Source organism: Pogona vitticeps, chromosome 1, assembly GCF_051106095.1.
Source record: "Pogona vitticeps strain Pit_001003342236 chromosome 1, PviZW2.1, whole genome shotgun sequence".
NCBI classification, from domain to species: domain Eukaryota; kingdom Metazoa; phylum Chordata; class Lepidosauria; order Squamata; family Agamidae; genus Pogona; species Pogona vitticeps.
Genome location: NC_135783.1, coordinates 131,480,722 through 131,497,618, shown reverse-complemented (window position 1 = coordinate 131,497,618; position 16,897 = coordinate 131,480,722). Strand labels below are relative to the sequence as shown.

At 40.3% G+C, this 16,897-nt stretch overlaps 2 protein-coding genes across 6 annotated transcripts in view; one reads left to right on the top strand and one right to left on the bottom strand.

Annotated features, from left to right (window-relative positions):
- The window catches only part of LOC144587799 (uncharacterized), an 887,030-nt gene that overhangs the window by 639,063 nt on the left and 231,070 nt on the right, over positions 1-16,897 (top strand). The window lies entirely within an intron of this gene.
- The window catches only part of COLEC11 (collectin subfamily member 11), a 38,113-nt gene continuing 22,035 nt past the window's right edge, over positions 820-16,897 (bottom strand). For 2 of the 5 annotated variants that reach the window (XM_020782597.3, XM_073001125.2), the window contains exons 3-7: positions 14,022-14,093; positions 7,189-7,260; positions 5,425-5,478; positions 4,594-4,689; positions 820-4,443 (exon numbers count right to left, since the gene is read on the bottom strand). In XM_020782597.3, the coding sequence (XP_020638256.1) occupies positions 4,034-4,443; positions 4,594-4,689; positions 5,425-5,478; positions 7,189-7,260; positions 14,022-14,093 (704 nt within the window). In that variant the 3' untranslated portion in view covers positions 820-4,033. Of the gene's footprint in view, positions 4,444-4,593; positions 4,690-5,424; positions 5,479-7,188; positions 7,261-14,021; positions 14,094-16,334; positions 16,489-16,897 lie in introns of those variants that run through there. The other 3 variants (XM_020782598.3, XM_078389177.1, XM_073001138.2) reach the window with 2 other exon arrangements.

Here is a 16,897-nt window from a genome sequence, read left to right as displayed (position 1 = left end):
TATATCCATCTCCACTGCCTCCAAATATTTTCTCCGGAAGCTCAGGGAGCATTCCTGAATACTGCAGGATGGAGCAAGAGGGGCTGCTGCAGGAGGAGGGAATGTCTCCACATCAGACGGATGTCTGGAAAGGCTTTTCAAATGCCTGCAGCATGGCACTACCAGGCAGGAAGCTTTGCTTCCACCAGTTTCCAACTACCTTGTCTGCAGTCACTCTTAACCTCTTAACGGAGACGGACAAGATGGAGAGGCCAAATCTTGTCTGTAGGAAAGATGAATGCCTGGGATCCTCTAGAATTCTCATAACATTCACAATGATGTGCATATGTATAGATTTCAGCTTTTGTGATGAGATGTTCTCACATTCAGAACAAGAGGGGGAAAGCTTACAACAAAAGCTTTGGGAGAAAAATGCTTATATATTTAACCACACAATGATGCAGTCATTTCAAATGCTGTCATATTTTATTTCGGAGAGCAAGAATCGCTACAATCAAAATCTTTTAATAAATGAGCCATTATAAATTAGTTCTTTGTTTGCATTTACGCTAGCCAAAAATTATTGGAACCTAATACGTTCACTTGTAACTCTGATTATTTCCAAAGGAGGGCATTATGTAGTGTTACATTAAACCAATGGCTCCCAACCTTGGGTAACCGAGATGTTCTTGGACTGCAGTTCCTAGAAGCCTTCACCAGCTGGCTGAGTTTTCTGGGAGTTGTCCAAGAACAATTAGTCACCCAAGATTGGGAGCCACTGTAAATAAACAAATATTGAAGACATTAGGTTTTTGTATAGGAAACTAAATCAAGGGTCAGTTTCAACTTAAAGGTATCTTTTTTAATTTTAAAATCAGTATCAAATAAAACAATATCAAATCTACGTTACAATATAGCTTATTCTGCATAAGCTTGCTTTGCATTCTCAATAATATTAATGTGGTTAAGATTATATTAGATTCTTCAAAGCAACTTGGTACCAGATACATATGTGTAAGAGTGCAGAAATCCCAAATGCACAAATTTATCTCTAGCTTAATTGGGTAGCATTAATCTCTCTGCACACATCCCATATTTTTTTCCTCATCCCATTTCCTCCTAGTGAGCAAAGTAGCACAAAACTTTAAAACATCAGAAAGGGCTCAAATCTTCTGTGAGATAGTGATGAAAAGTCTACTAATAAACACAGGAGAAAGTACAGGAGAAAACACGACACATGCCAACACAGTGAAGATTTACAAAAAAGCACTCCAACAATGCAGCCTGGAATTATAAACTGTTACAGCAAGTACTCAAATTATTGATCTTTATTCAATAAGGAAATACAGTTGTTTATACACAGAGTCAAGATTAGAAATATAGTTGTAAAATGCTGGCCTGGACTAATCTGGAGCTATACTCCCATTGTGAAGAAGAAATGGACAAAACTCGTTTTGGTCATCAAGCAAAGAGTGAATGAACTGATGATAATGCTTATTAATGTATTAGATTAATATTTCTCTCATTTTAATAAACTTAGTTTAATTCTAGCACTAGCAGTCTTTAGAAGTTAATTAAATTAATATCCAAAGAATAGGTTTGGGTTTGTTCTTCACTTCTGGTGGATTTGTTTGTGCAAATGAACTGGGAAATAAAATGCAAATTTAATTTTAATATCAACAGTTTCATGTGCACCTCCTTGAATGATAACCAGGCTAGAAGGAATTTCAATTGAATTGACTATCATGGGATTAAAGCTTCAATAATCATGATTAAAGCTACAGATCTTCACTGATAGCCAACCTACAGATGTAACCATCAGCCTCAGTGAAGTAAATACAGTAAATAGCATTCATTAAATTGATTGAGTCAACTTGTTGCCACTTAGTAGCTGTACGGAGACTCTTCATTTCTGATTATCTGTATGATTATGCCAGCAAACTAAAGGATGGGATGAGTATGAAAACATTTTGCTGATTGATTGATTGATCGATCGATTGTGTCCATCAGTCCAAGAGCCAGCAAAGACTTGTGAATTATATTGTGGTTAGAGATGGGCGCAAACCGCTGGTTTGACGGCTCATAATGATTCGTTCTTCAGATGTACAGGTATTCTGTAAGCACCCCAGCTTCCCTTCCCCACCTCCTCTGGCAGCTGCTCACTCAGAGGAGGAGGCAGGGCCGGGAAGTCTGTGATGTTGCCTTTTAATGGGTCCCTACTGGAGGAGGCAGGGAAGGGAGCCGGGGCACCCAGAGAACACTTGTGTGTCCAAAGAATGAACCATTATGATGACTACCGAACTGGCAGTTTGTGCCCATCTCTAATCGTGATTTATACCTGCATGCTTAGAGTTTCCTTCTTTAATTAAATCCACTTGAAAATATGTCATCAAAATAAAGCTAGGTATTTTACATCTAGCTGCATACAAAACATTCCCTTGATTTCAATGGATTTTATTGATATGTAATTTAAAGGAAGAGGGTAGCCATTGAGATTACTTTGACAAAACAAGTCAGCATGTGGGACATCATTAACTTTAATAAATTATTATTGGCTGCAGTGACAAGACACACAGTAAACTCATAAGAAATGAAAATCCATGCTTTCAGATAACAATACTGCTTTTCATTTTCAAACTCCAATTCCCAGGTTATAATTGATGATGCTCTATCTAGATAATCACACTGGATTAGTTTTATGCACTATACCCACATATGAAATTAGTTATATCTTTGTAAATATAAGGGAAGACCTGAGAGAAGAGTCTGTTTGTATTTAGAAAGTGGCAAAACACTCTTTGTAACCTATTTTATGAAACAGCACAAAAAAGGTGGGCAATTAATATTAACAATATAATTTTAAAAAAGAAAATAGAGAAATTACTTCACATTTAATATCCTAAAACCTATACTTATGCTTTCCATTGTAGTTTTACATCTCCGTTAAATTGAACAAAATATTTGATGTGTATATTTTACCTAAATACCCATAAATTGTAGTCTAGCATTGTTAAGCAAGTTTACACCCATTGATTTCAAGTGTTTTTATATGCTTAAATGTGTATTGGATTATGGTCATACATCTTTACACTAATGCAAACCAAATCTGTTAACTCTGATTTTCCCTTCTGAAGGGTAAATAGTGATATTTGAAATAACCTAGATTATATTTACAGCTGTACAGTATGAATATGCTTCTAAAAATACCTTTATAATACTTTATCAGAAATCTATAAATAGAGTAAGGCTTGAATTAGATTGAAAGATCAGTACCTCTTGAGGCAGATCTTAAACCTTGAACTTTGTCACAGTTCATGAATTCCTTAAGTGTTAGTTTTCTGAACATATTTCACATTCAGTATACAGTGGACCCTCTACTTAAGGAATTAATCCATATTGGAACGGTGGCTGTAAATTGAAAAGTCTGTAGGTCGAATCTCCATTGACCTACAATGCATTGAAAACTGATTAATCCCACAACTGGCAGTTTTTATTCTATTTTTATTCCATTTTGGGTTTTTTCTGGTCTGTAGGTCGATTCTCTGGCTGCAAGTTGAATCTAAATTTTGCAGCCAGAGAGGTCTGTAACTCGAAAAGTCTGTAAGTCGAGCCATCTGTAAGTCGAGGGTCCACTGTACCAAGTCCTAACAGGATGTTGGCCTGTTTGTTGGCGACAAGAGACCATTCACTTCAATGGAGCATGCCAAGGAAAACCTTCTAACAGATTACACGGCATGCCTGAATCTTGTTAGGCATCTGCTTGTTTGTTTTCTCACTCATCAACACATGGAAAAATATTTTTACATGATGGACATGCATAAAATCAGGTCTAGGTGATAAATATTGTAAATCTTTGGCGGGGACGGGGATGGAGACATCCATATTTGTCCAGATTTATGTGAAGAAGATTGCTAGAAAGTTAGTACCTCTTCAACCAGTGACTAACTTTCACACAAGGAAATCCAGAAATGGAGCACTGATCAGAATGAAACTTGGATCGCACCAGTTAATTGATGGCGAATCTAAGTACAGAATGGGGATAGATGAGTTATTTCTACACATTTTCTTTGTCAAATTCACAAACAAAATTCATGGTAATGTGGCAGGACACATCGTTCCACCCCCCTGAGGCTATCATTTCTACACAGTCCTCTTCATCATAAGCATTATTTGGTTCGCCATTGCTCCATTTGTTGAAGGTCTGCATAGGGGATCGGTCGGAGTAAACAAAACTGCCTTCCTTCTCTATGTCATTGATGCCGATGAAAACCCGGCTGAGGCCAGCTTGACTGATGTAAGAAGCAATGAGGCCATTGGTGCTTTCATCCTTGGGCATGCTCAGAGTCCCTCCTCTTCCTTGGCAGTAGAGCTGGGCATCCATATACCGTTTCTCTTCTTTCACCAACAGGTATGTCTTGTTATCTGTTTCACGCACACCAGCAACAGCTGCGGGGGAGGGCAGTGCTGAAAAGTGAGCACTCGCATTTCTATAAACCAACTCACTGCACACCACATAAGGCAGACCCAATCCACCACATACTGCAAAAACAGCAGTGTGTTTTTAAATGCTCTTGTTCCTAAGGAGGGGGAGAAGGTTTACACAGAGCCACTTACCTTTTTTAATGAACTTTAACTCCGTCGTCAGCAGCGACACTTGGTTATCCATTTTACCAATGGCAGTTCGCAGCTGCCCACATTCACAGGGAATGCCTGCAGAAATCTGTGTATAAGTGTACATGGGCATAGGCAAGACAGTTCTGCATTTCTAAGTTGCTTTATAGTAATCCAGAAGAGTGCCCATCTCACTGCTCTCCCCCATCAACGCCTTCTCACTAGGATTCCAAACCTCTCCCTGAAGCATACCTGTGATGTTCCACTACTGCTGCTCCAGAACCATTGGATCTGGTTGAAAGCTATAACTAGTAGGCAAGCCAGTGGGCTTTTTCCATGTCACTCCTTCCAAATACTGTATGGGCTCCCATTGGTATCAAAGCCCATTGTGTCCAGCAGCTATTGCAGCTATGATTTCAGTCCAACCACAGTAACAGCTGCTGTTATTTTTATATGTGTACAGCCGGGTCCATGCTAAAACTCCTCCATATAATCTCATACATGGCAGGAACTGAACACAATGGACTGTCATTCATCTAAATCTGCTATTAAGAGGTCCTGGTTACCTTTTCGTGAAGGTGGTATCAACTAAGCAGAAGTTTTCATACACAAAGCTGCTGAAAGATTTATCTTGGGGCAAGTTGTAAGGATCTTACACTGTTTACATGATTTCACCATCCCTATTACAAATGCTAGTTCCAACTACAGTAGACACACTGAACCAGCTGCTAAATGGCAAATCTCAATAATTCAATCACTCTGTTCTAATGAGGACTAGCAATTACACTTAGAGCAACAGCAGATCGATCTTAAATTACTGTTGATACGGTTTACCTGGATCTCCATTGGGACCAGGTGGGCCAACATCCCCATTATCTCCTTTTTCCCCTAGGAAAGGGAGGAAAAATAAAGTTATTCTCTGGAAATGGTGTAAGGCTACTTGCTTTTTTTGATGCTAACATACCTCCAACAGAATATTAACTTACAGGTGCATTACTGGGAAAGTAATACCCAATAAAATTAATTTTTTCTCTCTCATATAAATGTGTTTTAGGATCACAATACACCAAATATAGGCACACAGAACTAAAATCCATCACTTCATTAAGAAAATAAGTATCTGCCATGTAAAACATAACATTTCATGCCAGTGAAAAGATGAACTTTAATCCAAGAAAGTTAGTAATATTGAAATAAATATGTTAGCTTTTATAGTGCTACAAGACTCTTTGTTGTAACACAAAGTGTAACATGAGAATTGTTAACAATAATTTTATGACAAAATTGTTGAATTATATGTAACATTTCACATGCATAAAGCAAAGAGAGGTCTTCATTTCAAAGTAGCCCAGTGCCAGAAAAAGGGACATTAATGAAGCTAACAACTGACATGTGAAGTTAAATCAGTCTACTTAGCTAACACAAAATGAAAGAACTTATCATTTATTTTATTCAAAATGATCCAAAATGTCCAATATCAGAAATATCAGCAGACCTAGCTCCAGACTGGGTGGGAGGGCTAATCAGGCTGCATTCAGGGGCTTCTCCAACATGGCCCACTCGCCACAATGCTCATCATTCCCAAGCATTTCCCCTGCTTGCAGTGGTGGTGGTAGTGGTGCGTACCTGCTATTTTTATTGCTCCCCTCTGTGGGACGAAGGGAATGAGGTAGCCAACAGTCTCCCCCTCGTGGACTTATCCCACCATCAATGAATACACAGGGAAGGTAACCACTAGTCTGCTTCTCAACAGTTTCTCACAAGTGGCAACAACTGCAGTACTATATTCGCAAAGGCTTTCACGGCCGGGATCTAATGGTTGTTGTGGGTCTTTCGGGCTCTTTGGCCGTGTTCTGAAGGTTGTTCTTCCTAACGTTTCGCCAGTCTCTGTGGCTGGCATCTTCAGAGGACAGACCCAGAGCACAGATTGCTGTCCTCTGAAGATGCCGGCCACAGAGACTGGCGAAACGTTAGGAAGAACAACCTTCAGAACACGTCCAAAGAGCCTGAAAAACCCACAACAACCAACTGCAGTACTCTTAATAAACACATAAATGGATGAACAGTTAAATTGTTCATATCCCTTTTATTTAGCTGCACATTATCATGTAGCTTCAGCAAATGGCTGCACTTGATGGCCCCTGAAAGCCTTCCCAGACCTTATATATATATGCTGGTGTATGACAGCAGAAACAGACCAAAAAGTTGCCCCATCATCGGAAGGACAGTACTCCTTAATAAGTTAAACTCCAGTGATGAATTAGCTTGCTTTTGTCTTGCAATTGGTCTTTGGGAACCAGGTACAGTTTTTGTGGGGAAGTGTGATTGCTCAGTCACCGAAGGTGAGCACAACTTGGAGTCCAGTTTCTGGAAGCTGGGAGGGGATTGTGGCTTCCACAATCTAAGGGAAATGTATCATCTCCTTCTCCCTTCAGAGGGAGTGGAATTCATATATGTGCCATTTAATGGTCATCATGGCATATAATTTTACATGTTAATTTTTTTTTTCACAAAATGAAATTTAAAAAAAAACAAAGCAATCGTTCATTGTGATGCCCAGCACATTTAAAACGCAACACATATAAGGAGAAAATATACCTTTTGAACCAATTGGACCAATTTTTCCATGGCGCCCTATGCTACCTTTTTGTCCTTTGTCTCCCATTTCTCCTGTTAAAAACAGAAAGAAAGTTTAAGAATGAAAATACATTTAAAACATACTTCCCCTACCAAATACTTGTTGTAATGTATCGGGCACTTTAGAGGAGGTTTCTGACAGCTGTAGGGGACAGGTGGACCTTATAATGAGGTGATGCCTAAAGGGTTTGATTGGGGTGTGTGTGGATTTATGGATATTTATTGAATGAGTGTCTTGTGTTTGTCATGTCGTCTTTAGAATATAGGACCGTACATTGAAGCCATGGGTCGTGTCTGGACCCACAAATGAATGCAAAACATAAAGAAATTAAAATTTATATCACCAAACATGAAATGATACCCAGTGTGGTACAGTGGGAACAGTGACTTACTAAGACCCAGTAGGCCTGGGTTCATATCCTTGCACAGCCATAGAAACTCATTGAGGCGTGTGTGGAAGTGGTCAAGCTACTCCTAAAATTATTCACTTACCTTGAAAACCCTATTAGAGTCACTATAAGTTGGCTGTCAGCTAGACAGTACATAACAAGAGCAGACATGAAACAGCTTTTGCAAGGCTCGAAAAAGTTACTGTTTTGGATTTGAACTCCTAGAATACCTCAACCCGCATTACCCCAGGACTGGGAGCCATAGCACCAAAAATATATACAGTACATATATATTTCCAAGCTATAATGCAGTCGTTCCCAGCCCAAATGTTCTTAGACCATAACTCTCAGAAGCCTTCACCACTAGCTATGGTGGCCAGGAGGATTTCTGGGAATTGTACTTCTGGTGTCTCAAGGCTGGGAACCCCTGCTCTCATGTTTTATTGCACCAAGCATGAACTGGTAGCAAAATGAATTTTAAGCAAAATTCTGTATTTTAACATTTTCATGTAAAAGATTATTTAACGGCTGAATTTTAAATATTGTTACTTCTTTTGCATGACAGTTCATACTTGCAGTCCAAATCTGATGGGATCCAAAACTAGGAGTCGTTTCCTGAATAAAAAGCCACTGCTGAAGAGTTGAAGACATACCTATCAAATCTGACGCCAAATCTCTCAAAGGGCAGACTTCTAAAATCATATTCATATGTAAGGGCAACCAACTTTCTTCTTCAGAATTAGGGCTAGAATTTTCTTTTAAAAGTCTCACCCTATATATTTAATTTAACTTCATAATTGACATTTCTGGAAGGCATATTCCACATTAAAATCTGAATAATAATTTATTTCATTGCATGGCTGGGCAAAAGAAGGAGTACAATTTAGCCTGTGGACTGTATTAGACATTAGTCTAATTCTAATAAACTTATACACATTTTGGTAGATGAAACAATTTCTGGAGCCATTTGCACATAACAACCAGGAGTCAGTGATATGAAGGTGTGGGCAGCCTGTTTGTTCCCAATTTGCTGTCTTTTCATATAAAAGACTGAAAACAAGGTAGAGTCTTTGCCTGATAAAGGTAGGGAGGGACAGTTTTAATGACACCTAAATCATGGAACCCAATTGTTGTATTTAATTCCCAAAGATGCAGCACTATAAACCAGAAACAGACATGGAAAGAATACACTAAATTCTCTCTTATATTCTCTCTTAACGGAGATTTGCAAATCATAACCCTGGAAAAGCGAAAAACTGACTTGCATTAAGCCTGTAGCGAACTTGTACGGCATGTGTGTTTTGTGTATAGCATTTTTTGTTTGCTTGTTTGTTTGTTTACATGGTAAGTGACTGGGGTTGATTAACAGTGGGATGTGCAACGTGTGCCAAGAGTAACCGTTAAAGACAGCTGAGAAGTGTGAAAGAATGTTTATGAAGGCGAACAGTGAGTTGACTGGTCTTGTATGGCTCCTGGCTGGAGAAGTTCAGTTTTGTGTATAAGGGAGAGTATATGAGAGAGAGTTAGTGAGCGCTTTCAGTAGGAGCTGTGAATTAGAATTTGGAAGTTAAAATGAGCATGGTCTATTTTGAGAAGAGATTGTGAATAAAATGTGATGTGGTTACTGCTTGTGTTAAAACAAGTATCTATCTAAAGTAAAAGGTTATGGCGGCAGACTGAAGATGCTCTCAGCTGGAAATATTGCCTTTATGTCTTTTTTTTAGCCTGTTTGCTGAATTTTTTTATTCCTCTGCATTTTTAATATTTTTTTTTGTTCACAAACACCTTGTTTTACAGACAGCAATCACAAGATATTATACCCACATACACCACAGATCACCATTTCCTTCTTTTGGTAAAAAAAGAAGAGAAATTATTTTAGGCAAAAATGGGGACACTCAGTAAAATCTGTGCTCATTTGGCATTAAGTGGCACCATCTGGTCCAAAGTGGGGGGGAGGAACAAAGGCTCCATCTGGATGAGCCTTCAATGTATTTTTTTTTCCTAAATCCTGGCAGATGACAATAGTGGTTAGTGCTGGTGTAGATTTATTGCTAAACAACAGTTAAAGCTTAAAAGAGCAGGAGTAAATTTACACTGGAAAGGAATTTACACTGGGGAAAAAAGGATGGGTATGGAAGAATAATTACACTAGGGACATTTACATTCATAAAGGAGCTCCAGAAAAAGTGAAGCAGTCTGCGTCATGAGGGCAGCATCAGTTTTGCCAAAGGGTAAGCAGGGAGTTACGTACATATTGTCCAATGGCTAAAAGTAGCCCAAGCCCCTGTATATAGCACTGTGGCAAAATGAGCCACTTAAAAATTGCAGTAATGTTTAATGAATGAAAAATAAATATGAACATTCTGGCAGAAATTAGACATAATAAATACTGTGAATACAGTTTCTGCATCTGGCTCTCCCCCCCCCCCCCTTATTTAGTCAGACTTTCTATTACATATGCAGCAGAAGGAAGTTATATTCATTCTTTGTATGTGAGTTTAGCAAATGTTCTTACTCTGGATCATCGAAGACAAGCTGAAGAATAAAAAGTGCCAATTGTTGCCCTGTTTCCCTGAAAATAAGACCTAACCAGAAAATAAGCCCTAGTATGATTTTTCAAGATGCTCGTAATATAAGCCCTAAACCAAAAATAAGCCCCAGTTAAGTGAACCCCCGCCCTCCACCATTGTGCAGCAACCAGAAGAAGGTGGTGTGACTGTATTTGAGTAAATGTAGATTGTTGTACATGAAAAAAAATATAAAACATCCCCTGAAAATAAGCCGTAATGTGTTTTTTGGAGCAAAATTAATATAAGACCCTGTCTTATTTTCGGGGAAACACAGTATCTCTTCTTTTTAGGTTCTGTCCCATAAAAATGGCCACTATTTTAGAAGCCAGAGGCTAGGACTACAGAGGCTAAGCCAGCTTTACATAAGAAGCTTAAGAGGAGACGCTACGTGGTCAGAAGCCTTCCGTAGCTTGTGGACACTCTTATGTCTGACCGGTGCTACAGTCAGCTGGGAAGCCATATTGCAAGAACCCCATTCCCAGTTTTCCTGTCTCTCTTCTGACAGACTCCATTGCAAACCGTGACAGAAAAAATAACGGACTGGAAAAAGAAAGAAAAAAAGGACAAAAGAATCTGAGAGAGAGAGGGAACGATTGGCTGCTCCTGAGTTGACTGACAGCAACCCCAGTCCAGCCAAGGGTCCTCCCAGCTAAAACTTCTCAAGGTTCCTCGTGTGCAGGTTGCAGAATATCCAACATGTGCATCTTGCTAAACCAACAGGAAATCCCATCCATGGCTTTCCTCAAAGAATCTTGGGAATTTTGTGAAAGTGTGGAAAGTTCTCTGTTGAAAGAGCCTCATCTGCTCTTCACAAAACTACAGTTTAAAGGGAGATATAACTGGTAAACTAGCTTAAATCTGTAGCTGCACATTCAGGAGGCAAAAGACTAATACAGATTTTGGCCTGGGTTTGCTAGTGAATTAGTGGATGAAATTCAGTTGTTGTAATTTATGCTGATGGTGTCAGCAGCAGCAGTCATTTTTCAGAAATAAAACGTTTCCGACTACTTTCCTGAAGCTCCCAGGCCTCCCTTGTAATCCGTTTTACTTTTGGGAGCCTCTAGAGATGCAGTATGGCAAGGGGAAGTCTTTAATTACTGAAAACTGCCATGACGAGGATGACTTCACTACTAGCAGTGGTTTTCCTTAATTAAAGACCTTCTCCTTCCATCCCACAACTTTCCAACAATGAGAGATATTATACTGGAGTTTTAGGAGCTTTGAGAAAGAAGAATAAACATAATACGAGGACTGTTTATTGGGCCTAAGAGAGCCTATGTCAGAAACCTCAGTATATTTCAGGAAAGACAACCAGCCTATTAAGAAATTAACTGTGCTACATGGCCCTCTGACTACTTTATTCTAGTAGATAAACTTATACATCCAGCAACAAAATATCGCAGTCAAAAAGCCCACTGGTTCATACCTGGGAGGCATTTTCTAACATCTGGCTATCATGCAATATTAGCTTGCACCTACTTGTGTTACCAAGGCCACACTGTCACAAAACAATAGTTTCTATTGGTATGTGGAAGAAAAAAAGGGGAAAATGAGGACATTTTTGGTTCAAAGTAATATCTGCTGTAGAAGTGCACAGAGGCAACTGGGAGAAGAGAGGAATTGGTTGCCAGTTTCTAATCATGAGCATCATAAATTAAACAGCAATTGGGAATAAAGGAAAGAAGTAAATCTGAACCCCTGGACCTCTCCTAGCCCTCGTTAATATGTTGTGTCAGGCAGCTGCATCTGAGATTAAACAGCCATGTATTTAGCCCATAAATATAACTTTTGCTATATAAACACAATTAATTTGCTCCCTATGACTTTATGCCCTTTCTTGTAAACATCATACAGTACAAAACATTCAGCAACAGGAACCAGCACAAGGAAGTCTGTGTGCCGTACTCTGAAGTGACATTTTCACTTATCTCATAAACCAAGAAACGGAAATAATTATTGCCCTGATTATTTCACATACTGCTGCAAACTTTCCTTCACAGTATTCTTAATTTTAAAACAACAACAGTGGAGCAACATACGGCAGAGGAAAGAGCCATATTTCATAATCCTTTCCACTGCTGGATGGCTCAGTGGTTTAGGTCTCTGGCTGAGGAGCCAGAGGTTGGGAGTTCAATTCCCGACTGTGCTTCCTTGACAAGGGCAGGACTTGATGATCCATAGGGTCCCTTCCAGCTCAGCGGTTCTAAGACTGTTATCTCTCTCTCTCTCTTTACATGAGATTTAATATGCTGTGGCCTAGAACCAGTTGTTAGTCAGGAAAGAAGACCCACTAAATTAATAGGATTCATTCCAGGATTGATTTACCATTCAGTGGCCAAAATCCTGTTCACACAGCTATGCCATAACTGTGTGAGCAGGATGTCAACCAGCAGTTGATTTTCAGTGGATGTGTTCTAGCTGGGAGTAGTAATTAGATTTAGACCTATCACACCGCAGGCTACTTTGCACATTCCTAAGCTAAGTCCATTTCTCTACACCAGCCTTCTCCATCTTGAATGTTTCAGATTTCAGCTCCCTCTGTTCCAGCCTATTGGCTTTGAAAAATAAGGCTCAAGAGAACTGAAGCCCAAAATATCTCAAAGGCACCATGTTAGGGAAGACTACTTTGCTTTTTCCCCCATCTCAAAATGCGCAATAGAACCTTAAATTAAAAAAAAAAGGGGGGGGAGAGGGAATGAGAGATATTAATTATTATAAAAATTACTATTATTATTGTAAAAATAATAAAAACAGATATTATTAACCTGGGTTCATTTTCAGGTTTTCTTTGTTCCCCATTAATGTTTTCTAAACGGTCTTTCCAAAACTTTTGATATTGTCTTCATAATAAATAGCCCATATGTCTGTGCTGAGGAAATCATGGCCATTATTTTTTTGTCCCCCTCTGAATATCTGCCAAGGTATTTGATGTTGCCGTGGTGAACTGCTTGTTAGTCTGTATACGTGCCCGTGTGAATACAATTCTTCCTTCGTTCACAGACATTAGTAATGTGTAAGTGTGTGTGTGCGTGTGTGTGTGTGTTTGTCTGTCTGTCTGTCTGTCTGTCTGGTGGTCCAGAAGAGCAGAAATAAAAAAATGCTTAAGTAAACAGGCTTCTGGTGTATCACGGCTCGCTCTTAAGATTTCCGTTCTCTTGGTGTACAACGGCCTCTTTTAGGGTATTTTTCAGAATACCACCAGCCACAATCCTGGGCTCACTGTGAGGGCTGCCTCATGACTTGGGAGTATCATACAAAGGCACAAATGGTTAGTTCATTATTAATGTGTTTTTAACTGCCAGGGAAAGACACTTGAGGGATCTACCTCCTCAAGTGCCAAATTGACTTCGCTGGTATTCAATACTGTGCACTTTGACAAGAAGAGGAGGAAGCATTTACTCTTCTGCCTCAGGCAGCAAAATACCTCGGGCCAGCCCAAGCGGATTTCCTCTCCCCAAAGAGCTCTCCCCTTTGCATACCTTTACAATACAACCCTCTGTTTCTAGCCACCGAGAGTATAGACAGCAGATAAAAATCGCTACGAGCATCGTAGTTCCCTAAAAATCTCAGTGAAGATACACTCAAATAATCTCAAATAAATACTGCAGCCTTGCTGAGCTGTTGTTTTTAAAAGCCAAGAATCTGAATTAGGTTGGATTTGACTGGCCTACAAACCTAGTTCAGCAGCTCTAGCAACAAGACACATGCAGAAAATCACTGCCAGAAAGCTTGTTATATGTGATTATTGGCCATCACTCATGACGAGGAAATGTAAAGCATCCAATTTGGTAAAGAAAAGCCAACGTAAGCTTTCCTCTTGAAGGGATGTTACCTTTTTCTCCTGGAGGTCCAACCCGTCCTGGTCGTCCTGGAGCACCTTTCTCTCCCTTTTCTCCGGCCTCCCCTATTAGAGTCAAATGGAACACAAAATGAAAGCAACACGCTGAGCCACGTGGTAAAAATTACAACAGACCCCAATAGCTCCATCCTCCTGACCCTTCAAAAATGGCCAGCACATGACATCTCTAGCCCTATTCAAGTGTTATGTCTGAAAGCACAGGAAGGATTAAATGGGTGGTGGATGCACACAAGTCAGTCTGGGGGACACCCAGCAGTCAATCAGACCTTATTGCAGTTAACCTAAATATCTCAGGAAAGGCCGGCAAGCATGCTCAACTGCAGGGGCTTACACAGAGCTCTGTGCCTTGCCAGGGTTTAAATGCTTTTAACCAAGCATGTTGACTTCAGAGTCTGGCCTCTGTGCAAAGGTCTGCCTGTCATTGTGTAGGAGACAGTGATTATGGGTGTCCCCACCACCATTCAGACCTCTCGCATCCTGTTTTGCTGAACAGGGCTTCAGTGTGGGTAGCTAAACAAGAAGCTACTCACAGGTGCAACTCTTGACTTTCAAATTTCACAGACTTTTAAGCTTTCAGAAGTAGGAAGATAAGATTTTATGCTGAAAAAGTAAAAAAGTTCAAATGATCAAAACTTGTCTATTTCCTACACCCGGAGGCCTACTCTCTGCTGCTTGATCATGGGAGGAGAGCAAAAGGTCAAGGAGAGACTGAAAAAGCAGGTCAGGCTAACGAAATAACCAGTGAGCAAAAACAAGACACAAGTTGTTTGGTTCTACAGGATTTCTGTATCATACAGTCTGTGCCAGTGGTTCCCAACCATAGGTCCCTAAATCTTCTTGAATTAAAACTCCCAGAAGCCTTCACCACTAGCAGTGCTGGCCAGGATTTCTGGGAGCTGAAGTCCAAGAACATCTGAAGACCCAAGTTTGGGAACCACTGGTCTATGCAGTTACAGTACTTTAACAAGCACTTCAGGATCCCCAAGGGGTTGTAAATGCATTGCACATCTGTAGTACTACTCTTTTTCTGTGGGAAACCTTTACTGTTTCTGAAAACCACTGCATAGGAAATTCAGAAGCCAAGCTGGTGGGGTACAAACACCTAAGAGTCACCATGAAAAAAATTGAGCTAGTCTCCATCATACAGTAATACAGAATGAACGTTTTGAAATAACAACCCACTCTTTCTACCAAACCTGTCTTTCTCGAGGTCAGTGACATCATTACCCCTCATGACCACAGAACAACACCCAGAGATATGCACTTCCACCCAGATAATCAAACCATAATTAGTAAAATTTGGGCCAGAAACACTACATTGTGAAGATCCTGGGTAGAATTCATTTCTGGAAATAAGCAGGGTGGAATCACCTGGTCTCTTCCCAGAGATTGAAAAGTTAGCAAAAATGGGTCAAAAGTTAGCTTTATTCTTAACAAACTTAAAAAGCTAATTAGGTTACATTTACATTGAAAATAGAGTGTTTAAACTGGCATTTAAGTTTATGTTACATTACTTACAGTAATAAACTATTTTTTAGTTTAGTGATGTAATAACGGGCTTCATGGAGTAGTTAAACTGCGCCATGAACTTTAAACTGCTGTACTGCAGCCAAAACTGTGCTCACGGCCTGGGGTTCAGTCCCAGCTAGCCGACTGAAGGTTGACTCAGCCTTCTATCCTTCTGAGGTTGGTAAAACGAGTGGGGGGGGGGCGCACAAGGTGCAGCCCTCATAATTAACTTATAAACTGCCCAGAGAGTACTTGAAGTGATATGGGGTGGTATACAAGCAGCACACTTTCCTTTTGCTTTTTAAAATCATAATTAAGTTGAAAAATCCTATCCTTAATTTCACTCCTCTACTCCTTTGCCCCTGTTTCGAGTTTTGGAGAGAAGCGAGAAACTGCAAGAGTAAGATTTCTTCCTCACACAACACCACCACCAACAAAAAACACCTTTTTTTGCTTTCTGTTTCTCTCTCCATTACAAACACATCTCCTTTCTCTTCCTTTACTTTAAGACTTTTCAATAGGCTGAGCAATGCAGATCTTGGAAGAAATTGAGAGTTCATTGAGGAGGATGTCACCTAGCAACAGCTTTCTCTCTCTCCTCAGCGAAGTCACACCAGAGAAACAATGGGGGGGGGGAAGAACTCTGTTAAAATAGACAGTAATTTGACAATTGAATTAGTGTCTATTTTAACTGAGTTCCCCCCTCATTCATATTAGAAAATGCCCAATTTAACTTCATTGACTGTAGTATGTTAGGGCCCATCTCTGTCCCTTTACCTGCAGGAGGGGATCTCATTGCACTAACTTGGGTCAGGGGTTCAAGGACCTGCCCCGCCCCCTGCTGCGCATTCATCTCGCCATTCCCCTGTCATTTACTTGGCAGGCCGGCCGAGAGCACAGTGACGTTGGATGGCAGTTACAAGAGTCTTGCCAAATGTTGCACCAAACACTATTCAGCTGTAATTAATGAGGTTGTGTACATTCCCCTCAGTGCCTAGGAATCAGGAAGTGGCTGAAATGGGCCTCCTGACAGAACCCTGAACAGTGGAGATGCCAGCATGGAAGGGCAGCAGCATCAGGGAAGCAGAGGGCAGGTCACACACTAAGGGGGAGGGCAGGGGGGGAACACCCAGGGCAGACAGACTGGAACAGCAGATGGCCTGTGGAGGGTGAGAACTGTTACAGCAGAATGGGGCCCAGCTCAGTTGGGGGAGGGAGCACAATCTTGGAGTAGCCCTTGGAAGAATGAAGGAGGCAGAAGGAGGGGGCAGCAGCATGAAGCGTGGCATACCTAGTACTGTGAGCAGAGTATGCCTATCTCTTTTACTTAAAGGGGACTT